Source organism: Podarcis bocagei (assembly GCF_964188305.1).
Source record: "Podarcis bocagei genome assembly, chromosome: 10".
Classification (NCBI taxonomy): domain Eukaryota; kingdom Metazoa; phylum Chordata; class Lepidosauria; order Squamata; family Lacertidae; genus Podarcis; species Podarcis bocagei.
In genome coordinates, this window is record NC_138135.1 from 7,230,893 (window position 1) to 7,258,854 (window position 27,962).

The 27,962-nt window shown below is 49.2% G+C and overlaps 1 protein-coding gene across 1 annotated transcript; it reads left to right on the forward strand.

The window, feature by feature from the left end:
* On the forward strand, nt 1–27,962 carry SMO (smoothened, frizzled class receptor). Its single transcript, XM_081209950.1, has 12 exons — nt 1–815; nt 4,684–4,889; nt 7,065–7,274; nt 8,614–8,786; nt 12,537–12,756; nt 17,443–17,566; nt 17,749–17,841; nt 18,484–18,592; nt 21,619–21,804; nt 22,883–23,031; nt 24,302–24,436; nt 25,511–27,962. The coding sequence occupies exons 1-12, from the start codon at nt 530–532 to the stop codon at nt 26,155–26,157; spliced, it is 2,538 nt and encodes an 845-aa protein (XP_081066076.1). The 5' UTR covers nt 1–529; the 3' UTR covers nt 26,158–27,962.

Genomic DNA, 27,962 nt, shown 5'->3' on the forward strand with positions numbered 1-27,962 from the left:
CTCCTCGGTCTTCTTCGCTCGCTCGCTCTTCTCTCGGCGTCTCCTTCCCCCGCTGCGCTTCCATCGCGGAGGCAGAAGGGGGAGGCGGCGAGCCCGGGCTCCTCTCCCTCTTTTGGGCTCCCTCCACCGGCCCCGCATTCTTGAGAAACGAGCAAAAGCAACAAAGAAGCCCGAAGAGGAGGAGGAGGAGCGGGCGGCGGCGGCAGGAACTGCCGCAAGAGGCGGCCAAAACTTTGCAACGCTTTTCTTCTGCTTGGGAACTTTTGGCCAAAGTCCGCGCCAAGTTTTTCTTTCTCCCGCTCCTTCCTGACTTTTTTGGGGGACGGAAAAAGCATCCTGGGGGCTGCCTCGGCCGAGGGGGCGGCTCTCTGGATCATGGCCTTCGGTGGGGCCCAGGCCCAGGCCGAGGCGACGCCGAGGCAGCCCGGCCCGCGACTCCCGGGACGAGGCGCCTTGCGCGCGGAGCCCGGTGCGCCCTAGGCGCACGGCCGGGGAAACCCGAGGAGGCGCAGGCGGCGCGGACGCTCCGATGGCCCGTTTAGGGCTGGTCCGGTGGCTGCTTTGGGGGCTGCTGGGCGTGGGGCTGGGCGCCCCGGACGGCGGGGCGGCGGCGGCGGCCTCGAGGCTCAACGGGAGCGCGGCGGCGGCGCCGTCGGGCCGGGGCGAGGAGCGGTGCAAGCGCGCGGCGCAATGCGAGGCGCTCCAGCAAAGCGTGTGCCTGGGCTCTCCGCTGCCCTACGCCGCCACCTCCACCCTCCTGGCCGGGGACTCCAGCTCGCAAGAGGAGGCGCACGACAAGCTGCTCCTGTGGTCCGGTAAGGGGGCTGATGGACGGGGGTTGGGGAGCCCCGCGACCGTGGGTGACATGCAGCGTGCCAAAATGTGTGGGTGCCTGGCCCTCCATCATCACCATCAGAATACAGTGGTACCTCGGGTTACATACGCTTCAGGTTACAGACTCCCCTAACCCAGAAATAGTGCTTCAGGTTAAGAACTTTGCTTCAGGATGAGAACAGAAATCGTGCTCCAGCAGCAGGAGGCCCCATTAGCTAAAGTGGTGCTTCAGGTTATGAACAGTTTCTGGAACGAATTAAGTACTTAAGCCGAGGTACCACTGTAATAATTTTTATTTATACCCCGCCCTCCCCAGCCAAGGCCAGGCTCAGGGCGGCTAACAAGCAGTAATAAAAACAAGTTGAATGAATACAACTTCAAAACAAGATAAAAAGACAACATTAAAATATGGAAACATTAAAAGAGGGGGAGGGAATCAAATTGGCTCCAAGCCAAAGGCCAGGCGGAACAACTCTGTCTTACAGGCCCTGCGGAAAGATGTCAGATACTGCAGGGCCCTGGTCTCATGAGACAGAGCGTTCCACCAGGCCGGGGCCACTGCTGAAAAGGCCCTGCCTCTGGTTTAGGCTAATCTGACTTCCTTAGGGCCTGGCACCACTAGGGTGTTGCTATTTATGGACCTTAAGGTCCTCTGTGGGGCATACTGGGAGAGGCGGTCCCGTAGGTACGACGGTACTAGGCCGTGAGGTACGAGGTTCCGTCGGTACGAGGGTCCTAATCCCTCCATGGGGGATTTTGTGCATGCTCTTGCACCCAGGGCCCCAGTGAGTTGACACCCGTGACGCCGGGGTGTAGGATCGCCACCTCAGTTCTGGCAAAATACAGGATGCTGCAGTTGGGGGACGATTCCCTCACCCCCAAAATCTGGTGTTGTAGTGACTTTAGAGCAATCCATTGGGATCTTTTGCAGCCTTCCAGGATGGCGCCTCTAGAATTAGCCACACAGACACATGGGACGCGGGTGGCGCTGTGGGTAAAACCACAGTGCCTAGGACTTGCCGATCGCATGGTCGGCGGTTCGAATCCCCGCGACGGGGTGCGCTCCCGTTGCTCGGTCCCAGCGCCTGCCAACCTAGCAGTTTGAAAGCACCCCTGGGTGCAAGTAGATAAATAGGGTCCGCTTACTAGCGGGAAGGTAAACGGCGTTTCCGTGTGCGGCTCTGGTTCGCCAGAAGCGGCTTAGTCCTGCTGGCCACATGACCCGGAAGTGTCTCCGGACAGCGCTGGCCCTCAGCCTCTTGAGTGAGATGGGCGCACAACCCCAGAGTCTGGCAAGACTGGCCCGTACGGGCAGGGGTACCTTTACCTTTACACATGAATTGGTACATCTGCCTGCGTGTGGCAACCCATAGCTGGAAGACCTTCCACACATCCTTTCAAGCACATGCATTTGGAGGGGGTTCCTAGCTTGGCAAAGAGGGAGGAAGGCGGAAGGCACCTGAAATAATAATATTTTTTAATAATAATAATTTATTATTTATACCCCGCCCATCTGGCTGGGTTTCCCCAGCCACTCTGGGCAGCTTCCAACGAAGACCAAAAATACACTAAGATGTCGCACATTCAAAACTTCCCTGAACAGGGCTGCCTTCAGATGTCTTCTAAAAGTCTGGTAGTTGTTTTTCTCTTTGACATCAGGTGGGAGGGCGTTCCACAGGGAGGGTGCCACCACCGAGAAGGCCCTGTGCCTGGTTCCCTGTAACCTTGCTTCTCGCAGGGAGGGAAACGCCAGAAGGCCCTCGGAGCTGGACCTCAGTGTCTGGGCAGAACGATGGGGGCGGAGACGCTCCTTCAGGGATACAGGGTCATTTAGGGCTTTCAAGGTCAGCACCAACACTTTGAATTGTGCTAGGAAATAAAGGGCAAAACTGTGCCAATGCAGGACGTAGCCGTGGACATTGAAATACGGGACAATCCTGCGTTATGCAGGACAGGTGGCAACCCCAGGCCCAAGAAAGAGCCCCCCTGGGGAGCTGGGAAGGGGTGGGGGCCGTGGAAGGAAGAGGCAGAGTCTGGGGAGCAGTTACCCATGCAGGAGATGGAGGTAAATAAATCTTGCTCCCCAAGCAGCAAGAGGGCCTCTGAGCATGTGCAGAGTGCATGTCCCAAGGCCCTACGCATAGTAGGGTCTGCAGGGGGTGATTCAGGCCTGTGCAGGGATTTGTAGGGCACGCATATTGCTCTCTGGGAGGGTCTGACCTCACTCCCCAGCACAGCAGGCTGGACACCCGCCAGGGGTGATGTCCAGACAGGTAAGAAGGGCATCCATCAAGGTAGTGGGCATATATCACAAGGTTGGAAATAATCTGCAGGCAACAATCTCAGGCCTGTGAAACAATGTGCAGGTTTCCTACACAGATGATAACAACAACAACAACAACAACAACAACAACAACAACAACAACAACAACAACAACAACAACAACAGCAACAACTTTGCTTCAGGATAAGAACAGAAATTGTGCTCCGGCGGCAACAACAACAACAGCAACAACTTTGCTTCAGGATAAGAACAGAAATTGTGCTCCGGCGGCATGGCAGCAGCAGGAGGCCCCATTAGCTAAAGTGGTGCTTCAGGTTAAGAACAGTTTCAGGTGAAGTACGGACCTCCGGAACGAATTAAGTACTTAACCCGAGGTATCACTGTATTATCCATTCTACTGTCGAACAGCTCCGTTCTTGTAACTTGAAGCCATTGGTCCTACTCTGGAGCAGGAGAAAAGAAGTTTGCTCCATCTTCCAAGGGACAGCACTTAAGATATTGGAAGATGGCTCTCGTATCTCCTCCCGGTCTCCTCCTTTCCAGGCTAAACATACCCAGCTCCTTCAACCATTCATCATCAGGCTTGGTTTCCTTGTGTTCAAATACGGTGTTTTGAGTAGCCGGTCAGCTAGCTTGGCAATTTTTTGTTTCTTTTATAACTTTTAAAGCATGTGCATTTTAGCAAGTTGCAGGGAACCAGGCAGAGGGCCTTCTCGGTGGTGGCGCCCGCCCTGTGGAACGCCCTCCACCAGATGTCAAAGAGAAAAACAACTACCAGACATCTGAAGGCAGCCCTGTTCAGGGAAGCTTTTAACGTTTAATAGATTATCGTATTTTAATCTCTTGGAAGCTGCCCAGAGTGGCTGGAGAAACCCAGCCAGGTGGGCGGGCTGTTGTTGTTGTTTACTCATTTAGTCGTGTCCGACTCTTCATGACCCCATGGACCAGAGCACGCCAGGCACTCCTGTCTTCCACTGCCTCCTGCAGTTTGGTCAAACTCATGCTGGTAGCTTCGAGAACACTGTCCCACCATCTCGCCCTCTGTCGTCCCCTTCTCCTTATGCCCTCCATATTTCCCAACATCAGGGTCTTTTCCAGGGAGTCTTCTCTTCTCAGGAGGTGGCCAAAGTCTTGGAGCCTCAGCTTCAGGATCTGTCCTTCCAGTGAGCACTCAGGGCTGATTTCCTTCAGAATGGAGAGGTTTGATCTTCTTGCAGTCCATGGGACTCTCAAGAGTCTCCTCCAGAACCATAATTCAAAAGCATCAATTCTTTGGCGTTCAGCCTTCTTGATGGTCCAGCTCTCACTTCCATACATCACTACTGGGAAAACCAGAGCTTGAACTATACGGACCTTTGTTGGCGGGCGGGGTATAAATAATATATTATTATTATTATTGTTGGTGGTGGTGGTGGTGGGTGGGGTATAAATAATATGTTGTTGTTGTTGTTGCAGGTTCCAGGCCCCCATGGCTTCTGGAGAAAGAAGCTTTTATATATTTGTTAAGGGGACAGGGATTGCCAATAACAGATGTCATTGACTCCTGTCTCTTTTTTTATTTCAAGGTTTACGAAATGCCCCCCGCTGCTGGGACGTGATCCAGCCCCTCCTCTGCGCCGTGTACATGCCCAAGTGTGAGGATGGCCAAGTTGAGCTGCCCAGCCAGACCCTCTGCCAAGCCACCCGGGGACCTTGCACCATCGTGGAACGAGAGCGGGGCTGGCCGGACTTCCTCAAGTGCACCACGGACCGCTTTCCTGAAGGGTGTCCGGTACGAGAGCAGGGGATGGTGGGGGCTGGCACCAGGACATCCTGTAGGGGGAGCTGCAGTCGGGGGGGGGAGTTGGGATACTGCCGGGAAGACGGGGGCATCAGGCAAGGCCCCCAGCTGGCTCCAGCCACCAGCCGGCAGCCGGTCTCCCTTGGAACAGCATCAAACAGTGACACAAGCCTCAGATAATAATAATAATAATAATAATAATAATAATAATAATAATAATAATAAATTAATTTTATTTATACCCCACCCTCCCCAGCCAAGACCGGGCTCAGGGCGGCTAATAACCGATAATAAAAACAAGTCGATTAAAGTACAATTTAAAAGATTAAGATACAACATTAAAACATTAAGATGCAGCCTAAGATACGTTTAGAGATTTGTGCACGCTCTGTCAGCAGAGTGTGCAAATCTCACAGCAGAAGAGGCGGACAGAGAGCATAATGTACAGCATTTTATTCAGCATAGTTCAGGAACAAAGGAAAACATGTCTGCTTCCCTTCGTTTCCAGCAAAACAGCAGTAACACAAAACAGAAGTTCCCAGCAGACTGCTGGAAATAAACAGGCATGTGACACACAAAAGAGTCATGCCTGTACCCTTTTAAGGTGGAATGGAACTATATCCTAACTGTGCTGGTCCCGGGGGGGGTGGGGGTTACTGTGCGGCGTGGTCTAAGTCTGGTCCTAGGTTGAGGGTAAGGAGGCTGTCTGTCAGGGGTGAAGCGAGGTCCAAAGCGAGGAGTCGGGCGTGGTCAGGAACTCAGGAGAGCAGGACAGGGTGCCGGCAGGAACAGGCTACCAACAATGTTGCTCCCGCAACCTGAGACTGGGGCTGACTGGCCTTTATCTCCTCTGAGGCATAGGGCGGCCCCGGTCCACAGGTGACTCGCCTCTCCTGGCCTGGAGGTGAGCACTCCTCCTGTGAGAACGTAGTTCCCTCCGCCTCTCTGCCCTGAGCCTCTGCAGCTCAGGAGAGGCTGGAGGGTTACTGGACCCAGAGACAACCTCAGCTTCCCCTGACGGGGCTGAGAGTGGAGCACCTGCAGGCAATGGGTCCTCCATCACCTCAGGGGCCAGAGCAGACTCCGTTGGTGCCTGCACCTGAGGATCCAGCACAGGTGAGGACCCTTCAGGCTCAGGCCCCAGCCCCAGCTTAGCCGGCCCTGGAGGCGGGGACTCCTGTGCAGGCTGGGATTCCTCAGGTTCAGCCTCTGAATCCGATTCCCAGGCCATCACACTAACAGGGAGATCAGGTGAGATGGAAAGCCCCTGTTCTGCAGTGAGAAGGGAGTCATGGAGCTCCGCCCATTCATTTCTCCTGGGGAGGTCAGTGGAAAATGTGCTCCGGAAGATCTGGGATGATCAAGGTCAGTGTTTTGCTACTGGCGATTGCAGCCACGTGGAGATTTCTGGGCCGCCACAGTTTAAAAACCTCTGCCGTAGTCCACAGTTTTCTTTTCTTTTGTTTTTAATTTTTATTTTTACCAACAACCAAAACACAAACATTGAAAACAAACAGTGAAACCCCCCAAGCGGCTGATACATTGGGTATACATAATCAATAATAACATATTCAAATCAACCATATGTACAATTCTATAAACCTTAACGCTCCTCCCTCCACGGGGGTTTGTTTCACTTTTAACATTTTAATTGCCCCAAATTGTTCAAACCTGCCCAAATAATTCAATATTTTCTCAAACCAATCCTCCTCCTTCTCACTGACCTTAAACCCTTTCATTTTACGTATCTTCACAGTTAGATATTCTAAGATTATAATATTTTTCCATTTTTCCCTCCATTGGTTCAACCCTAGCTCTTCTGCATTTTTCCAGTTACTCGCTATAACCTGTCTGGCTGCAATTACCATCAATTTTCTCCATTTGCATTCATCTTTTGTTTCTAACTCAGCGAATAAGAACCATTAATTTAGATATTTCCACCTTCCTTCCCACATTTCCCGATATTACTATACCAGTCTGTTTCCAGAATTCATTAACTAACGGACAGTCCCACCACATATGACTGTATGTTCCCATCACTCCACATTTCCTCCAACAATTATTAATTCCAGATTATGTAATATGATGTAACCTTACAGGTAATACCATTTTTGTACCACAAAACTGTAGTCCACAGTTAATCCCATTTCCGTTTCCACTGCACAGAATGAGGTCCAGAACATCAAATTCAACAGCTCAGGGCAGTGTGAGGCTCCCCTGGTCCGGACGGACAACCCCAAGAGTTGGTACGAGGACGTCGAAGGCTGCGGCATCCAGTGCCAGAACCCCCTTTTCACTGAGAAGGAGCACCGTGAAATGCACGTCTACATCGCCTCCTTCAGCTCCGTCACCATTTTCTGCACCTTCTTCACCTTGGTGAGCATAGACTACTACAGTGCACTGTCCTTAGGGCTACCCTTGGAGACGGTCCAGACACTGCTGCTAGCGCAGAACGCAGCCGCAAAAATATCGACCGGACTTCCATCATGTAGCAGCAATGATTGCGAGATCTGCACTGGCTCCCAATAATAATAATAATAATAATAATAATTAATAATAATTTGTTACTTATACCCCGCCCACCTGGCTGGTTTTCCCCAGTCGCTCTGGGCGGCTTCCAACAGAATATTAAAATACAATAACCTATTAAACATTAAAAGCTTCCTTGAACAGGGCTGCCTTCAGATGTCTTCTAAAAGTCTGGCTTTCTCTTTAACATCTGGTGGAGGGCGTTCCACAGGGCGGGTGCCACCACCGAGAAGGCCCTCTGCCTGGTTCCCTATAACTTGGCTTCTTGCAGTGAGGGAACCACCAGAAGGCCCTCGGTGCTGGACCTCAGTGTCCGGGCAGAACGATGGGGGTGGAGACACTCCTTCAGGTATACTGGGCCGAGGCCGTTTAGGGCTTTAAAGGTCAGCACCAACACTTTGAATTGTGCTCGGAAACATACTGCGAGCCAGTGTAGGTCTTTCAGGACTGGTGTTATGTGGTCTTGGCGGCCGCCCCCAGTCACCAGTCTAGCTGCCGCATTCTGGATTAGTTATAGTTTCCGGGTCACCTTCAAAGGTAGCCCCACGTAGAGTGCATTGCAGTAGTCCAAGCGGGAGATAACCAGAGCGTGCACCACTCTGGCGAGACAGTCTGTGGGTAGGGAGGGTCTCATCCTGCGTACCAGATGGAGCTGATGTCTTCTAAAAGTCTGGTAGTTATTTTTCTCTTTGACATTTGGTGGGAGGGCGTTCTACAGGGCGGGTGCCACCACCGAGAAGGCCCTTGATAAGTTACCGAGCCCCTTTCAAGGTCCTGAGGTCAACGTGTAAAGCCCTTAACACCTTGCAAGCTGGGTGTTTGCCCTCAGAGCTGGACCTCAGTGTCCGGGCTGAACGATGGGGGTGGAGATGCTCCTTCAGGTAAATGTGGCAGTTTAGGGCAGGCGTAGGCAAACACAGCCCACCTGGCGTTTTGGGACTACAATTCCCATCATCCCTGTTAGCTAGGGATGATGGGAGTTGTAGTCCCGGAACATCTGGAGGATTGAGTTTGCCTCGGCAAACTTTCAAGGTCAGCGCCGACACTTTGAATTGTGCTCGGAAACGTCCTGGGAGCCCATGTAGATAATCAAATCCATTCTGCGTTGGCTGGGCGAATCCGTCTCCAGCGGGAAATAGATGTGTGCAGGCCAACTGATCAGAATTGAACTCCCTGCTGTCCTCAGGCCACGTTCCTCGCTGACTGGAAGAATTCGAACAGGTACCCGGCGGTCATCCTCTTCTACGTCAACGCCTGCTTCTTCATGGGCAGCATCGGCTGGTTGGCGCAGTTCATGGACGGAGCCCGCAGTGAGATCGTGTGCCGTGCCGACGGGACCATGCGATTGGGGGAGCCCACGTAAGTACCAGTTTGCACATCTCAGTACAGAAAGTCTTGATCTGATGTGTTAAGACATCTTTCCTCTTCTAACTAATTCAAGAGGGTTCTGGAAGCTTTTCTGCGTGAAAGAAACAGGCAGAAGGTCCGTGGTGTTATTCCTTCTGAGAAGCTGAGTGTTGTTGTTTAGTCGTGTCCGACTCTTCGTGACCCCCTGGACCAGAGCACGCCAGGCCCTCCTGTCTTCCACTGCCTCCTGCAGTTTGGTCAAACTCATGCTGGTTTCTTCGAGAACACTGTCCCACTATCTCGTCGTCCCCTTCTCCTTGTGCCCTCCATCTTTCCCAACATCAGGGTCTTTTCCAGGGAGTCTTCTTTTCTCGTGAGGTGGCCAAAGTATTGGAGCCTCAGCTTCAGGATCTGTCCTTCCAGCGAGCACTCAGGGCTGATTTCCTTCAGAATGGAGAGGTTGGATCTTCTTGCAGTCCATGGGACTCTCAAGAGTCTCCTCCAGCACCAGAATTCAAAAGCATCCATTCTTCGGCGATCAGCCTTCTTCATGGTCCAGCTCTCACTTCCATACATCACTACTGGGAAAACCATAGCTTTAATTATACGGACCTTTATTGCCAAGATGATGTCTCTACTTTTTAAGATGCTGGAGAAGCTGAGTACAGCTGGTTTAAACTGGTCCTGTTATCTCTTTCTGTCTAGGTCAGGGGTAGGCAACCTAAGGCCTGGGGGCCGGATGCAGCCCAATCGCCTTCTAAATGTTTATTGGATGGGTTTCCCCCTAAATTGATTTTTGAATTCTGACCTTATTGTTATTCACGTTTTATACTGTATTTTATGCTGTTTCTTGTTTCATCAATTAAGTGTTTTAAATTTGTTGTTAGCCGCCCTGAGCCCGGTTTTCTGAACCTGGAAGGGCGGGGTATAAATAAAAAATTGTTATTATTATTTATTATAAATCTGGCCTGCGGACGGTCCGGAATCAGCGTGTTTTTTACATGTGGCATGTGTCCTTTTATTTAAAATGCATCTCTGGGTTATTTGTGGGGCATAGGAATTCGTTCATTATTTCTTTCCAAAATATAGTCCGGCCCCCCACATGGTCTGAGGGACGGTGGACCGGCCCACAGCTGAAAAATGTTGCTGACCCCTGGTCCAGGTCACGCTGACTATAAAAGTAGGGTCCGAAGGAACCTGGGTTTCGCTTTGTCTTTCTATCTCTTTTCCTTCTGGTGTGGTATTCTGTATATAGTACAGTGGTGCCCCGCAAGACGAATGCCTCGCAAGACGGAAAACTCGCTAGACGAAAGAGTTTTCCGTTTTGGAGGTGCTTCGCAAAACGAATTTCCTATGGGCTTGCTTCGCAAGACGACAATGTCTTGCGAGTTCCTGCTGTTTTTTTCCCCTCCCCCCCTTTTTCTAAGCCGCTAAGCCGCTTATCAGCTGATCCGATCAGCAGATAAGCCGCTAAAAGCCGCTAATAGCGCTAATCCGCTAATCCTTCAATGGGCTTGCTTCGTCTTGCGAGGCACCACTGTATAGAGTATGCATAGTGTTACGGTTTAGTCTTATTATATATGTAAGTATCTGAAGAAGTGTGCATGCACACAAAAGCTTATACCCAGAACCAACCTAGTTGGTCTCTAAGGTGCTACTGGACAATTTATTTAGAGTCTTATTATGTTATTGTAAGTTTAAGTTAAGTCTGCTGCAACTGGATTTCTTATTTATGAATTTCTTATGGACAATGCCAATCCTGAATGTATTGGATATGTGACCATTATGCTCATTTGCCTTAAAGAAAATCTTTCCTGGAGGGACGCGGGTGGCGCTGTGGGTTAAACCACAGAGCCGATCAGAAGGTCGGCGGTTCGAATCCCCGCGACGGGGTGAGCTCCCGTTGCTCAGTCCCTGCTCCTGCCAACCTAGCAGTCTGAAAGCATGTCAAAGTGCAAATAGATAAATAGGTACCGCTCCGGAGGGAAGGTAAACGGTGTTTCCGTGCGCTGCTCTGGTTCGCCAGAAGCGGCTTAGTCCTGCTGGCCACATGACCCGGAAGCTGTACACTGGCTCCTCGGCCAGTAAAGCGAGACGAACGCTGCAACCCCAGAGTCGTCTGCGACTGGACTTTGCAGTGAGGGGTCCCTTTACCTTTAAAGCTCTGCTGGATGAAATATAATTGCCTCTGCTGGTCTATTTTTTGGGGGGATCCTGCAACCTGTTTAAGTTGTTACTCTGCTAACTATACATTGGAATCTACCCTGGATCAATATTGAGTAGAATTTAAATGACAGCAAGTCCCTGTTGACATTCGTTCTGGGCCAAGTTCTCCCGCCTCGTAAGGTCACCTTGCATCCCGATTCCGTCTTCTGCAACATTAGCTGCTGCTCCCAGTTTGGTGTCCGCTGGTCCTGATGGGAATTGTAATCCAAAATGCCCAGGACTGATGAGAGCACCTGGGGGGCGCCAGGTTGGCCAAAGCTGCTTGGGTGCGGCTCAGCTGTTACGGGGTGGTGTGGAGGGCTTTGGAGAGGCTGGGCTGCGTGCCCTTTTCCTTCTGGTGGGGGCAGCCGGCAGATTTTCCTTTGCTTCAACTTTTTTTTTGGGGGGGGGCTTTTAAAATGCTTTATTTATTAGCTGAAAATTGTATAACAAAGATATTTGTTAAAGACAAAATAAAAATGAGCATAAAAATAAACAATCATTATCTGAGGATCCATGTAGATCCGTGTTTTGTAACCAGGTTTTTGCGCCATTGCGGCCCCACACAACAGTGATATGATGGTGAATTTGGGGTGACCCAATGCAAAAATCCTGAGGATCCATGGGCTTTTACCTCCCCCCTCCCAGGCAGCCTCCTTTATCGCTAGAGTCCCTTATCTCCCTCCCAATCGCTTACCGATCAGCTGCTTCCTTTCAACACTCCCTTCCCTTCAAGCAGTTTTTTTTGCTCCTCCTTTTCTTCTAATTTCTCTCCTCATTGCTTTAGTCTTCCTGTCTCCTCTCCTTGCAAGTTTGCTGTCTTTACCTCCCCCCTCCCAGGCAGCCTCCTTTATCTCTAGGGTCCCTTATCTCTCTCCCCATCGGCAGCGGCTTTGTTTCAACACCGACTTCCCTCTTTCAAAAAAAAAAAAAAAAAAGCACGACCTGCTTTTCGCCCCTGGGCAATTTGGCTCCAGGGACCACACATTCACTCCATAAGACGCACAGACATTTCCCCTTACTTTTTAGGAAGAAAAAAGTGCGTCTTATGGAGCAAAAAATATGGTACTCCCTTAATTGAGACTTGCTTTGTATACCATTCTGTTCTCAAAATAAATCCCTTGAATACGCGCTTAACTTGTATTTTCTCCTTGTCGTTTAAGTTACTTTACATTTTCTAAAACGATCCTGTTTGCACACAGAAGTTCAATCGAAATCTGCCAATGGGTTAATATTTTGACAATGTTCTTTTACGCAGGCTCTGTATATGTTCCACTCTCCGATCAATTTCTCACCTGTAACATCTCATAGCCTTGCTGAGAGTCTTGCCAGTTCAGCGTACTCTCTTAATTTATTTTGCCAGTCTGATTTGGGTATCCTCTTCCTTCCAAAATTTTGCAATTAAAATTCCAGCGGCACCTGTGGCATACATAAAAACTCTCCTGGACTTTTTTGGGAATTTCATTACCCATAATTCCTAGCAGGAAGGCTTCAGGCTTTGCGGGGAAAGAATATTTAATCATTTTCTTAAGAAAATGCCCTTTCCTCTACCCGCAGCTCCAACGAGACCCTCTCCTGCGTGATTATCTTCGTCATCGTCTACTATTCCTTGATGTCGGGCGTCATCTGGTTTGTCATGCTCACCTATGCCTGGCACACATCCTTCAAGGCGCTGGGGACCACCTACCAGCCGCTGGTGGGGAAAACCTCCTACTTCCACCTGGTCACCTGGTCCATTCCCTTCGTCCTCACCGTTGCCATTTTGGCGGTTGCCCAGGTAAATTTGCTTTTATTTTATTTATTTATTATTTTTGGTACCCCACCTTTTCCCCCTAACGGAGACTCAAAGTGGTTTACGTAGTAAATCTGGATTCTTTTGAAAGTCGCATGAAGTTTTGCCTTGAATGTTCAGTGCCTGACAGAACGGACCACGTTATTTCACCACTTTCTGCCGTGTGCTCTTCATATTTTTAGAACAAAAACCAATCCACCAAGGTCAAGAGTAGTTATGCTCCAGACATTCACTGATGATTTACTGGCAATCGCTTTTTTACATTGAAGGAAGGTGAGGATAGGTGACCCCCCCTAGGCCCGAAGTCACCCCCCCCTCAATAATCACCCCAGGCCTCAAAACTGTAAAAATCCACAGCTAAAGTTTTCCTCTGCTCTATCACAAGATACTGTGCATAGGCAAAATGTTACTTTTAAAGGCTAACGAATAGGCTCTGTTCAAAGCAAGCCTGAGAACTGAGCCTTATCTCATTTGGTTGCAACAAATCTGAACACTCTGAACCGCTCTCGCCCCCCTTTCCTGGGAAGGGCGCCAAGAGTCCAAAAGAGTTCCAAAGCCAGGAGCTTTCTGTCCATGCTCAGAGGAACTCATGGGCAGGACTCCTGGAAAAGGAGGAGAAAGGGGAGGGAACTAGAAGGGGGATACCGTATTTTTTCGTCCCATAGGACGCTCCGTCCCATAGGACGCACCTAGTTTTTTTGGGGGGGGAAATAAAGGGAAAAAAATTTCCCCACGGATGTCTGCCTGGCGCGGGGGGCGCTCTGCTTCAGGGCGCCCCGCCCGCCGGGCGGCAGGCTGCTATCCGCAGCGTGAGGAGCCTTGTGGGGAACTCCTGCAAGGCTCCCCACGCTGCGGATGTCTGCCTGGCGCGGAGGGCGCTCTGCTTCAGGGCGCCCTGCCCGCCGGGCGGCAGGCTGCTATCCGCAGCGTGGGGAGCCTTGCCGGGAACTCCTGCAAGGCTCCCCACGCTGCGGATGTCTGCCTGGCGCGGGGGGCGCTCTGCTTCAGGGCGCCCCGCCCGCTGGGCGGCAGGCTGCTATCCGCAGCGTGGGGAGCCTTGCCGGGAACTCCTGCAAGGCTCCCCACGCTGCGGATGTTTGCCGGGCGCGGGGGGCGCTCTGCTTCAGGGCGCCCCGCCCACCGAGTGGCAGGCTGCTATCCGCAGCCTAGACATCCCTGCCGGACCTCCCGTAGGGCTGCCTAGGCTGCGGATGTGTTCCTGAAGCCTGGAGAGCGAGAGGGGTCGGTGCGCACCGACCCCTCTCGCTCTCCAAGCTTCAGCAAAAGCCTGCATTCGCCCCATAGGACGCACCCAGATTTCCCCTTCATTTTTGGAGGGGAAAAAGTGCGTCCTATACGGCGAAAAATACAGTATATACTCTGTGCAAATGCCTGTGAACTCGTGCTTGTTTGTGAACTATCACACTTGCTCCTTCTACCAGTTCATGGATGGTAGAAATAAAGCTTTTTCTCCAAACTATTCCTTGAGTGTCTGTCTGACTCCCACTCCCTTTCCCGGGTGCAATATTTTCCCCACCCGAGGGCAAAGCCTCATAAGGCTACAACATCGGAAGGCAACCATAATTTTAAGCAATAATACATTAGGCTAGTAGAATAAGATTGAAACAAACTTCATCTCTGTTAAAAGAGCATGCGGAGAATGTAGTTCACGTTTGTTCCAATCAGGCTGCTTGGAATTATCAAAGGTTTTTGTTTCTGGCAGTGATCTATTTGGCTTCCCCATTAAAAAGCCTGCTGATGAAAGTTCTTAGAAATCATTGGGGTGCGCTTAGTTGCTAAATTCCATTTTTTATGGAGAATATGGCAACAAAAGCCACAGAATTCCCCCCCCCCTCAAAAATGGCCTTTTTGCGCAGGTGTGGTGGGTGGCTTGGATTTTCCCCAGGGAAAGCTTTGTCCTTCTCATCCCGGGGAAGTGATTGTGTTGGACACAGCAGTGCTTTATAATTGTCATTGTCTGGAAACTGCAGGAGGAGAGGGAGAGATTTGGTGTTTTGCAACTTTCTGACTAGTTGCAGGACCTTAGCCAGACCTAGCAGGGTAAACGCAGAATCCACGGAAGCAATTGGCGACTTGGCTGCAGACAGGATAGACGAAGCAGGAACCAGGAACTTGTAGTTGGGTGTTTATTATATACAGTGGACTGTTTACAGGAACAGAGCATGGATCTTTAGCTTGCTCTCTCTGACACGACTCACAACTCCTGCGCTGACACACAGAACTACTGAACATGAACACTGAACTAACAGTTAGTGGGCCATTAATTATCACTCCCTTGAGAGAGCTTGACCAATCAGGGAGCTGTCTCCATGCCTCTGTTATCACCAGGCAGACTTACTCCTTCAGATTGCCTTCTGGCTGTCTGCCAAACCTTAATTGACTCTGTGTGAGTAGCTGCAAATACACAGTTTCCCAACAGTATGGACCCTTGGCCTCATCTAACAGGTGTTTCTTAAGTTCCTACGTTGTTGTCAAATGAGCCTCGACAGCTTGGAGAATGTTCCAGCGACACTCCTGCAAATTATCTTGGCAACTGAGCTGGGATATGATGGTTCAGGCGACCCCAGAACTCCCTAAGTTGTTCATGTGGGAATGTTCAGGGAGGCAGGAGAGGATATATTGTTTATTAATATCCTTAATATAACTTAGCAGAGTTTTAACATTCCCCTTTTAAAAACACAGCGCTTAGATGGTTGCTTAGCTTCTCAGTATTTAATTCTTGGTGATTTCCCTTATATCCCTCTTAAAAAGAATAGACACGACACAATCTTGTGTACAGTATATGTAAAAGCGGTTTACTCACACATTCATGAATTGACTTCCCACTCACACCTGCACAGTGCTTTTGTTCAAACCCTTTCCTCCTGTGTAGAAACGCTTTATCTATTACAGAAACCCCTCTAATATAATTACTTTATCATTTTTCTGCTGCTGCTGCTCCTATCTCGAATCCTGCCTGTGCCTGACTATAATACTTTTTTTACTTTTTTCTCATAACTTTTTTGGTTTTTACACGTATTTTTAAACGTAACATCCGACATATATATATATAGCATAGCAAACCTTTGGCCATAACAGCCTAAGACTTCCAACCTCCTGGACTGATGGTTTTCCAACTTACTCTCTGATACTGCATTTTGTTATTGTAATTACTACTATTAAATCCTTTTCATAAACAAACAAATTATAAATCATACTTAGCAATAAATAATGAAGTTACTTTATTATTTTATAATTTTTATTATGACTATACTTCCCCCCATAATATTCTTTGTTGATTTTCATTTACATACTCCACATAGACATACTGTATTACATTTTACATTTTTATTTGCTCCCCAGAGCTGACTTCCTTCCTTCCTTCCTTCTTCTGGCTTTTTATATCACATCTAATTTTTTTGCATTGTCTTCATCCATTTTGTTCTTCTTTTGTATTTCTCCATAGAGTGTCTATAGTCAAGTAAAACCTCCTGTATATACAATTCTTATTGTCTGTCTGCATTCATTTACAACTACCACTGGTTAGATTAATCACATTATACATTTTACTTTTTATAATTTTCTTTATCCAGAAATTTTCTTTGTATTTCACATTATGAGGTTTATTTCAATTCTACTGGTTTCACTATTTCACCTTATCCTTCCTATGTATGACATAAATTTTCCCCATTCTTTTTGAAATGTTTCATCGCCCTGTGGTCGAATTTTCCCCGTTAATCTAGCTATTTCTGCACATTCCATTACCTTCTGTCGCCATTCTTCTATTGTTGGTAATTGCTGTTGTTTCCAATCCTGGGCTAACAATAACCTCGCCGCTGTTGTTGCATATAAGAACAATTTCTGGTCATTCTTGATATTTTTTCAAATAGTTGTGTCCCGAATCTCTGACCAGTCATCTTCATTTAATGGCCACGAGTTCCGGTGTCACAGGAGAGAGGAAAACACTTAATACTTTGTAGGGAGGAGGGGACAGAAAGCTGTTTTGGAGATGCTGTTGTGTTTTAGGTACAGTGGACACTCAGGTTGTGAACGTGATCTGTGCGGGATGCACGTTCGCAACCTGCAGTATTCACAACCCGCAGTGGCCTGTCTGCCCACGTGCGGATTGCGATTCAGTGCTTCTGCGCATGTGCAAAGCGCAATTTAGCGCTTCTGCTCATGCACAACTGCCGAAACCCGGCAGTAACCCGTTCTGGTACTTCCGGGTTTCGGTGGTCTGTAAACCCGAGAAAACGCAACCTGAAGCATCTAACCTGAGGTATGACTGTACAGTGGTCCCTCGCAAGACAAATGCCTCGCAAGACGAAAAACGCGCAAGACGAAAGAGTTTTCCGTTTTTTGAGTCGTTCCGCAAGACGAATTTCCCTATGGGCTTGACAAATTTCCCTATGGGCTTGCTTCGCAAGACGAAACGTCTTGCGAGTTCTTGCGAGTTTGTTTCCTTTTTCTTAAAGCCGCTAAGCCGTTAATAGCCGCTAAGCCGCTAAGCTGCTAATAGCCATGCTTCGCAAGATGAAAAAACCACAAGACGAAGAGACTCGCGGAACGGATTAATTTCGTCTTGCGAGGCACCACTGTACTTGTTTCCAGTTTTTTTTAAGCTTTCTGGCTTCTCTACCTGTCTTTCCTCCCTCCCTCTTGCTTTCCCAGGTTGACGGGGACTCTGTGAGCGGCATTTGCTTTGTGGGCTACAAGAACTACCGCTACCGAGCCGGTTTTGTCCTGGCCCCCATTGGCCTAGTGCTGATCATCGGTGGCTATTTCCTGATCAGAGGTGGGGCTCCTCTCAATTTGTTCTCTCTGGCGCTTTTTAATATTTAATGCTGTACCGTTTTTAACACTTGATTGGGAGCCGTCCAGAGTGGCTGGGGAAACTCAGCCAGATGGCCGGGGTATAAATAATAAATGATGATAATGATGATGATGATGATGATTATTCTGCCACTTCCCTCCTAGGTGTGATGACCTTGTTCTCCATCAAAAGCAACCACCCAGGTCTCCTGAGCGAAAAAGCCGCTAGTAAGATCAATGAGACGATGTTGCGCCTTGGTGAGTAGGCCGGACTTGCGTGGCAGGATCTGTAGGTTGTGGGGGGATTTGGGGAGTTCCTGCAGAGAAAAAGGAAGTTGAGACAACATTAATTGATTGTGATTTTATGTAAACTGTGTTATTTTTACTGTTGTTAGCCGCTCCGAGCCCAGCTTCGGCTGGGGAGGGTGGATATAAATAAAATTTTATTATTTATTACTCCTGAAGGACCAGCTGCCCTGGACACAGAATTGACCTGCGAGGTCTCCATGGAGAGCTGTGAGTCCAAAATGACTCCCAGGCTGCACACCTGGTCCTTCAGGGGCACAGTTACCCCACTGAGGACAAGGGAGTCCCCCACACCAGCCCGCCTCCTGTCCCCCCAAAAAGAGTACTCCTGTCTTGTCAGCATTCAACCTCAATCTGTTAGCCGCCAATCTGTTAGGAAGCAAATGGCCTGTGGGATTCGATCAGAAACTATTGTCAGTGAATCAAACCCAGTCAACGCAGTGCTTTCGTAGCGGACACAGTGGCTTGCTCCATATTTCATAATTCCTCATAGCAATCCCTCCTGACCCCCCACGCTCTGGATATCTGCACCCCTCCATGCCCTGAAGTAGCTGGACGTGTGACGGACTCAATTTCTTTCTCCCTCCATGGCAGGCATCTTTGGCTTCCTGGCGTTCGGCTTCGTGTTCATCACCTTCGGGTGCCACTTCTACGATTTCTTCAACCAGGCAGAGTGGGAGAGGAGCTTCCGGGAGTACGTCTTGTGAGTAGCGGGTGCCCACTGTTATAAACAAAAAATTGCCCTTATTCCCATATGGGGTATCCAAGAGCCCATATAGAGTCCGTATGTGGGTTCTCTATTGGTAGGAGAAAATAACAGAGGCCAACCAGAGAATATTGAGAAGCAAAGCAGCTAGTAAGCTTGATCTTTATTGAACTGTTGCAACAGGGTCCTCACTCACCACACGCAGGAGAGAGGAGGGACCTAGAAAAATGGCGTGCAAGGCCTTATAAAGACTTTTGAAATTGCCACCCTGTAGATCAAGACCACCCACAGAAACATCATACATACATCACAGAAGGGGTGTAACCTAAGACCACCCCTCAGATACATCACACCTACATCACAGAAAAGGCGGTCTACAGCAGAAATTTGACTGTTGTTTTTCTCCTGTCGTTGTTTATCTCCTGTCTGGCAGGTTACTTGATTGGATTTCCTGGGGAGCCCGTCAGTCTTTTGTAGTGATAAATACTTAGTTCCTGGGCCAGGTCACAGGCTCACACCCTATTCAAACACAGACATACCCTTAAGACAGGATTTGTGAAGGAAAAGACAGTGGGGAGGCTTTTCCACTTTGACCTTGCAGAGAAAACAATGCTCAGTTTAGGAATCAAAATGGCTTCAGGTCGGTCTTCCTGTGCTGATTATGTACATGCGGTTATGAACAGCACCATATATCTAAGACCTCAAAATTCCTATCACAATATCCACGTTCCCCTCTTGTTCCAGGCGGGGGGCCACTGGCTGCCTTCGTGGGTGGCTCTTTTTGTGGGTGATCTCTTAGAGGCCGACTTGATGCCCTTCGGGCGCCATGCTGCGTAACTCAAGAACTGAGGCACCTGGGTGGCAAAGGCTGGGATGGAGCAACACTCCAGGGGCATTGTGGGAAATCAAGATGGCGCCTCACGCTCCCAGCCGTCAAGCACTGGGAGTATCGGAGCGGAGGGATGTATAAGGGATTTCAGGGGGCCCTGAAGACCCCTGGCAGATGCCCACATGCTGATGCCAAGCCTGGGAAATGGTGTATCTGCGGAAGAAACCCACTTTGAATTGTACACCAGGACATCCAGATTCTGCGACAACGTCCAGAATCACAGTGTATTTTTTATTATTTATTAAATTCGTATACCGTTCTTCATTGAAATATCTCAGGGTGGTTCAGAGAATAAAATATAAGATAGAACACAAGGAAATGTTTAAACCAAAACAACAAAACAATCACACGCCCAATCGCCCTCCCAGTAGAGCTCGGTTTCTTACACACAAACCATTGTCTGGAAGAAAGCATCACAATTCGACAGCAGCAGGGTTTCCCTATAGGATGCTTCATTTTCAGGCTATAAGTGGTACTTTGAGTAGCGGGTTCTACTCAAATCAATAATCTTTGCAGATTTAAAGAAATCTTTGTTGAATGACCTTATGAGCTTTAGCCAATGTGTTGGTTAAAGTATGAATTAAATTTGGGGTACTCTCATTTTTTTTATTGCAGGGATGGGGAATCTGTGCTGTTAGACTACAACTCCCATCACCCTTGACTATTGTCCGTACAGGTTGCTGGGAGTTGTAATTCCCCATCGGGGGGGGGGGGGCGCAGGTTCCCCACCCCTGTTTAACAGGATTCACACATAATCCCAGAATTCCAACTCCACTCGCACAGGAGAAAATGTGTCTTCTAAGGGGGACGTTTATTAGGCGGGGTGATCTACTCAGAAGAAAGTCCTATTGAATCCAGTAGCACTTACTCCCAGGTCTGCGTGGTTAGGATTGCAACCTTAACCTTGCAGCTATAATCTCCTGATATCTCTTCAAATTCAGATGGCTGTTTGGAGATCTGAGGTTCCTTCCCCCTGTGTACCCCGGCTTTTAACACTTGAGGTGTATGTTTGACAGCTGTGGTCTAAACCACTGAGCCTCTTGGGCTGGCCGATCAGAAGGTCGGCGGTTTGAATCCCCACGATGGAGTGAGCTCCCGTTGCTTGGTCCCTGCTCCTGTCAACCTAGCAGTTCGAAAGCACACCAGTGCAAGTAGATAAATAGGTACGGCTCCGGCGGGAAGGTAAACGGCATTTCCGTGCGCTGCTCTGGTTCGCCAGAAGCGGCTTAGTCCTGCTGGGCACATGACCCGGAAGCTGTACTCCGGCTCCCTCAGCCAGTAAAGCGAGATGAGCGCCGCAACCCCAGAGTCGTTTGCAACTGGACTTAACTGTCAGGGGTCCTTTACCTTTACCTTTCCTTTTTTATTGTAAGTTGTTTTATAATAATAATATTAAATTTTTATTTCTACCCCATCCTTCCCAGTTCAGAAAACCAGGCTCAGGCCGGCTAACAACAAATTTAAAACACTTAATTGATGCAACAAAAAACAGCATAAAATACAGTATAAAACGTGAATAACAATGAATTCAGAATTCAAAAATCAATTTAGGGGGAAATTCATCCAATAAACGTTAGATGATCATCCAATAAACGTTAGATGATAACTTAGCTAACTGGCTAAATTAGTCCTATTTGGGCCAGCGAGGAGACCAGGGGAGAATTAGCTGTGGGATCCCAGAGCGGGTAGTCTTCATAAAAAGGGGAGGGGGAGGGAAGGAAGGGGAATAAAAGATCAGGCTAAGTTCAAATTGAAGGCCAGGCGGAATAGCTCTGTCTTGCAGGCCCTGCAGAAGGAGGTTAAATCCTGCAGGGCCCTGGTCTCGTGGGACAGAGCATTCCACCAGGTCGGAGCCATCACTGAGAAGGCCCTGGCCCTGGTGGAGGATAGTCTGACTCCCTTAGGGCCCGGGACCTCTGAACTGTGATTATTCATGGACCTTAATGTCCTCTGCGGGGCAGACCAGGAGAGGCGATCCCATGAACTCTTTTTAATGCTGCTTTTAATTTGGTAGCCCTCTCTGGGACCTTAGGGGAGAGGGCGGGCAACAAACAAATCAATGGTAATCATAAGAATCTCGTAATAATATTCTGCCCCCCCCTGCAAGTTTCACCTCCGCTCTTGCCCCCTGCAGGTGTGAGGCCAACGTGACAATCGCCACGCAGACCAACAAACCCATACCTGACTGCGAGATCAAGAACCGCCCCAGCCTGCTGGTGGAGAAGATCAATCTCTTTGCCATGTTTGGGACGGGGATTTCCATGAGCACCTGGGTGTGGACCAAAGCTACCCTCCTCATCTGGAAGCGCACCTGGGGCAGGTAAGAGCTGGGCCCACCCAGCCTTGGAAGAAGCCGGGATTTTAATTTTGAGCCCATCCTGCGGCTTCCAGGCGCCAGAACCCCAGCTGCTCTGCACTGGGCTTCCGGCCGAACCGACGATACTGACCGTTACATAATAAACCATTTGTAAGAACTCGATATTTTAGTGTGTCAGCAGCTAAACTTTGGAACTCCCTGCCACTTGGCATTCTTTTCGCAGCACTCTTTTCAGTATCTGCTGAAACCATTTTTGTGGTTCTCAACCTGTGGGTCCCCAGATGTCGTTGGACTACAACTCCCATCATCCCTGAGCTCTGGCCTTGCTAGCTAGGGCTGATGGGAGTTGTAGTTCAACAACATCTGGGGACCCACAGGTTGAGAAAGGCTGGGATAGACAAAAATTACCTGCCCAGCAGTTTAGAAATTTGAGGTGCATTTCAATGTATTTTTTTAAGTCTGGTTTTTTAAATTTTAAATTCTTTATTGAAAAATGAAAAGTACAAAAATACAAGTGCACAAAAACTAAGAAACAAGAAATAGTACGCATGTAGAAAATGAAACAAAAAAAAGAGACTGTGCACATTACAAAAAAGGGGGACGACGACTTGATATTTGATTTGAACTGATTTTAGAATGTTGTATTATTTTACTGTTGTTAGCCGCTCTGAGCCCAGCTTCGGCTGGGGAGGGCGGGATATAAATAAAATTATTGTTGTTGTTGTTGTTGTTGTTGTTGTTGTTAACCAGGTCTTAATCTCATATGGTACAGTATCTATAAAAAAGAATTCCAAATTTTGTTCAATTTCACCATGGCAAGTCTACATTTGTACACAACTTGTTAGTGTGCAGCAAATTTGCACATATTTTCAATCCAATCATTAAAGGGAGCTGCGTTATTTTTCCAGTTTTTAACTTTCGAATGTTTTATATTATCGCTGGTGCTTTTTCTTAGCTGTGATTTTATTCCCCTCTCTCTCTCTCTCTCTCTCTTGGTAAACTGTTTTGAGGATTTTTGGGTATGTTTCCCCCCCTGATCAAGCAGCGTTTAAATTGCATGAAATAAATCCCCTCCCCGCAGGCTGACTGGCCAGAGCAGCAACGAGCCCAAGCGGCTGAAGAAGAGCAAGATGATTGCCAAGGCCTTTTCCCGGCGCAAAGAGCTTCAGCACAACCCCAACCAAGAGCTCTCCTTCAGCTTGCGGACTGTCTCGCACGAGGGGCCGGTTGGTACGTATGCCCACAGGGAAGGGGGTGCTGTGGGGCTCCACGCCGGTCCGATGGAGGGCAGCCTCCCACAGCCGGGCCAGGGCCGGATTTCGGTTTGATGAGGCCCTCAGCTCCTGAAGGTAATGGGGCCCTTGATATGTCCAGCTCTCCTTTGCCAACCACAAATTGTCACGCTTTTTTGTGTTGAATATATGCTATACAGTGGTACCTCTGGTTGCGAACGGGACCCGTTCACTTGAACATGATGTTGGTATTGCAACATCACTTGAACATGATGTTGGCATTGCTTACGTTTATTTTATTTTAAATAATTTTTTATTCAATTTTACACTATACATTTGAATTCACACATTAATCATCATCAACCTTTAGGATTCCCTGAATACTTAGACTTCCCTCTACCCCTCCATGGTTTCCATTATCAAACTTTTTCTACTGCATCATATTTTTTCTCTATTTTTCTTAAGATAGTCCATTTTTACCTTCGTTTTTAAGACATTACAAGCCTTACTCAAATCCTGCCAAAAGCTGTTTACAGTGTTCTCTTAAGTAAATTGTAATTTTTCCTCATTCCTTGTTAAAGTTTCTATCTTCCTGGTTTCTGATTTTCCCGGTCATTTTTGCCATTTTGGTGTAGTTAATAATAATATTATTATTATTATTATTATTAATTTCTACCCCGCCCATCTGGCTGGGTTTCCCCAGCCACTCTGGGCAGCTTCCAACAAAAGATTAAAAATACATTAAAACATCTGTCATTAAAAACATCTTCATCAACCATTCATCTCTTGTCGAGAGTTTTATCTTCTTTCCATCTCTGGGGGTATTGCATACATTTAAGTTATGTCATATTTAAAGAAACGAACGCTTGATGGAATATAAATGTCTTATTTTTACGTTTTGTCTTGGGGAAATTCTGCATAATTGCATACAGAATTGTTTGAGCTGGGTTACAATTCCTGACCCCCCTGAATGTTCCTGACCTTCAACATGACTGTTTCCTTGCTTTTTTTTTTAATGCCATTTATTTTTATCATTCTCCCACAAAATTGTGCCCAGAGTGGTTCACCACAGTATGTATTACCAGTTCAAACACAGATTAGAAGAAATATCATAATGGAATGCAACCCAGCCGTCCCACCACAGTGGGCAAACGTTGGCCAAGCTGAGATAATTCTGAGGGGATTCAGGCTTTGAAGAACTCATTCTTTGAAATATTCTCCCCTTCCCCCTTTCATTTGTATACATCATTATAATTTTCTTTTCCCAGCTGGTTTGGTTTTCGATATCAATGAGCCGTCGGGAGATGTGTCCTCTGCCTGGGCCCAGCATGTGACCAAGATGGTCGCCAGGAGGGGAGCCATTTTGTCTCAAGATGTCTCTGTCACTCCGGTAGCGACGCCAGGTAATCCTGTTTATTTTCTTCTTTCTTTCAGTAATATTCTGTTTGGCATGTAGACAAAGCAAGGGAAGCAACGGCAACATTACAAAAATAATAATACTGGGTGTCTACTATCAATGGCTTCATTTCACATGGCAGTTTATGGCATTTCCCTGATGTTTCCCCTAAACTGTTATTTTTGAGTGGTTTCACAACCAATCCCTCTTATTCACAGGGAGCTCTGGGAATTGTAGTTCAGTGAGGGGAACTTACAACTCTCAGTGCCCTTAACCCAGCTCCCAGAATCCTTTGGGGGTGAAGCCATGACGGTTTCAAGCGGTATCCCAACCCTCGAAATGTATGCTATGAATGTGACCTTCCCTTCGATTCCCAGAGTTGTTCAATAATCAATCCTTCTTCTTCCCTAGGAATAGTAGCTCCGTAAGGAGAATGGTAGGGACGTGGGTGGTGCTGTGGGTTAAACCCCTGAGCCTAGGACTTGCCAATCAGAAGGTCGGTGGTTCGAATCCCTGCGACGGGGTGAGCTCCCGTTGCTCGGTCCCTGCTCCTGCCAACCTAGCAGTTCAAAAGCACATCAAAGTGCAAGTAGATAAATAGGTATCACTCTGGCGGGAAGGTAAACGGCGTTTCCGTGCGCTGCTCTGGTTCGCCAGAAGCGGCTTAGTCATGCTGGCCACATGACCCGGAAGCTGTACGCAGGCTCCCTCGGCCAATAAAGCGAGATGAGCGCCACAACCCCAGAGTCGGCCACGACTGGACCTAATGGTCAGGGGTCCCTTTACCCTTTTTACCTTTAAGGAGAACGGTGGGGCGGGGAGTCTCCTCATAACTTCCAGCACCCTTAGCGAACCCCCAGTTCCCAGAATCCTTTGCAGGGGGAAGCCATGATGGTTTCATGTGCCTCCACAGCGCTTTGAATGTTTTGTTCGGCCTGGGAGTGCCGTGAAATGAATCAGCCATTTCGAAGCAAGCGGTGATTTGGGGTTTTGAGGTGTGTGCGCTGGGGTGGGGGGCTTCTGATGGGGTCCCATACCCCCCTAACCATCGCCTCTGCCCTTCCTTTGCCCACCCACACAGTGCCCCCCGAGGAGCGAGCCAACTTGTGGCTGGTGGAAACCGAGCTGTCCCCCCGGCGGGAGAAGAAGCTGAGTCGCAAGAAGAAAAAGCGGCGGAAGAAGAAGGAGGTCTGCCCCATGGGGCCCGCCTACGACCTGGACCCCTTCGCCCCACAGCGCCTCAGCTCCGTCCCTCGCCTCCCCCAGCTCCCCAAGACCAAGTGCTTCGTCGCCAGCGCCAGGGAGGCTCAGGCCCTCAACGACGTCCTTGCGCCCAGGGCCTACCCGGCCTGGCGGCCCGCGGCCCTGCCCCAGGAGGACCCTTTTTCCAGGGGGCCGCCCCCAGAGCACCCGTCGGCCCTCGGCTGCCGGCGGAACAGCACCGCCCTGCCTCCTGTCAGCCACCCCTTCTGCCCGGATAACGGCCCCGTGGAGGAGGCAGGACCCGGAAGCGGCGCCTGGTTCTTCCCGGGACGCCGGCAGCCTCTGCCTCGCGGCAGCTTCCCCCAGCCGCCACCCCGGAGCGTGGCCCCGGGGCCTGGTTTTCTGAGCGGCACCCTGCGCAGGGCTCCGCAGGCCCAGGGGCGGCGAGGGGAGCTGCCAGCCCCTATTCACTCCCGGACAAACCTCATGGATGCGGAATTGCTGGACCTCGATTCTGATTTCTAGGATTTTGGAAGACCCTTTCCAGAGGACTTTGGGGGGACGAGGGAGAAGAGGTTTATTTGGTTGTAGAACAGCCATGACGGGAGAAGCGGACGTTCCCAACTTCTGCCCCCACCAGAAGCGGTCTCCTGGGTTTTTGCCCCGCTAGGAAGAAGCTATATTTTCTCTGCTGAGATAACAGACGTGAAGAGACGGTTTTCTTTGAGCTCTTGTTTCTGACTTTGGTGCAAAATCTTTCCTTTCTCTCCTTCCTCCCTCCAGGCGAAATCTTGCACGTCCCAACGCGTCCGCCGTTGCCTCACTGTTTGCTTAGGAAAACAGCCAGATCTCCTGAGATGGAGATCGCTGAATGCTTTTTCCACAGCATGGATCTTGCGGGATATTTATCGAGGGCCAGGGAGGGTTTTTGAGCAGCGACTGTCGCAGCGCCTGACGGGCAAGATGTTAGAGAGGCTCCCCAAGTCTTCTCCCTGCGCTTCCAAACAGAATGTCTTGAGGGCTTGCCAAATGGCGCTGCCCTGAAGTAGATCCAGGGTCTCTTCCTCGTTGGTGGTGTGTGTGAACGCTCCCTCCCTCCTGTGAGCGGGTGCACTAGTTTTCGTGAGGTGGGCGCAGAGCGCAGAGGGCCGTGTGGTTTATTGCAGGGCCAGAAGGAAGGGCGGTTGGGATCCATTCTGATCTTGTAGCTGAAGAACCTTTCCCACCTCATTCTTTCCCGGGGGTCCCATGGCAGCGGTGGGTGGAGCCAGTGGCAAAAATGGGCGGAGCAACAAATAGAAAATTGTACAGTAGGCTGAGCATCATCGTTAGAGTTCAGTGACATGTTCCGGCCGCCCATAAACACGCTGGCCTTGAGGCCTGGGGACAGATCCGAGGGTCAGATGTAGAGGTCTTCAGGGCCAGATTCAGACCCCAGGCCTGAGTTCCTCCACCCTGGTGTAGGATCCATGCTTTGGAGATCCAGTTCTTGCCTGGCACATTCGACGTTTGGCAAATAGGTGACGCAAGGGAGAAGAATATTGATTGGACAAGCACAGCTTGCTGCATGGACGGGTTTGGGTGATGCGTAAGGCAGGGCTGCAAATCTGTGCCAGAGCCCTTGGATATCGGCTATTGCAGGTTGAATCCCTGGAGAGTCTCCAGTCTGGAGGCCTGGACCAACTCCTTTCAACAGGGCTGGGGGAAGTTGTAGCTTTCTGAAGGTTCCTGGACTCCAATTCCCATCATCCTCTGCAGCACAGGGATGATGGGAGTTGTAGTGCAGCAGTATCGGGGGGGGGGCGCGGGAACAGGATCCCCAGCTCTCCTCTATAGGACCGCTTTGTGCAATCCTTCCAATGGGATTCATCCTACTCTGAGAACATTCCCCATAGAAAGGATTCCCAGCTGGGAATCAGGGTTGCTTGCGAGGACTAAGCATCCCAGCACGCAGTGCGTGCCACCTCTGTATTGCCTGATGGGAGTTGTAGTCTTGATTTTCGTCATCGGAATTGAATGCCCACTTTTGTCTCGCAACAAGGATGGGGGAAAAGCAACCGTCGTATTAAGTAAACACAAACGTCCTATTGGATATGGAGAGTTTGGGGGAGCAACGCCGCTCTGGTAACACGTTGAAATATTTCTGTTGCTCTTTTTTTAATTTCATGCCGTTCGTTAACATATCGACGTATAAAGCGCAGAGGTGAGTTTTTGTTTTAATAGTGTCAGAGCTTAGACTTTGTAGCCTTTTCATAGGAAATGAATTTTAAAAGAGAAAAATGCTACCCCGCAGTCCCTAGTTGGAGAAATAATGCCTTCTGTCTCGTCGT

Coding starts and splice junctions, on each gene's coding strand:
- SMO (XM_081209950.1), top strand. CDS start 530: ATGGCCCGTTTAGGGCTGGTCCGGTGGCTGCTTTGGGGGCTGCTGGGC. Junction 12,757..17,442: donor CCATTTTGGCGGTTGCCCAG/GTAAATTTGCTT, acceptor TTGCTTTCCCAG/GTTGACGGGGACTCTGTGAG. Junction 17,842..18,483: donor TGAGACGATGTTGCGCCTTG/GTGAGTAGGCCG, acceptor CCTCCATGGCAG/GCATCTTTGGCTTCCTGGCG.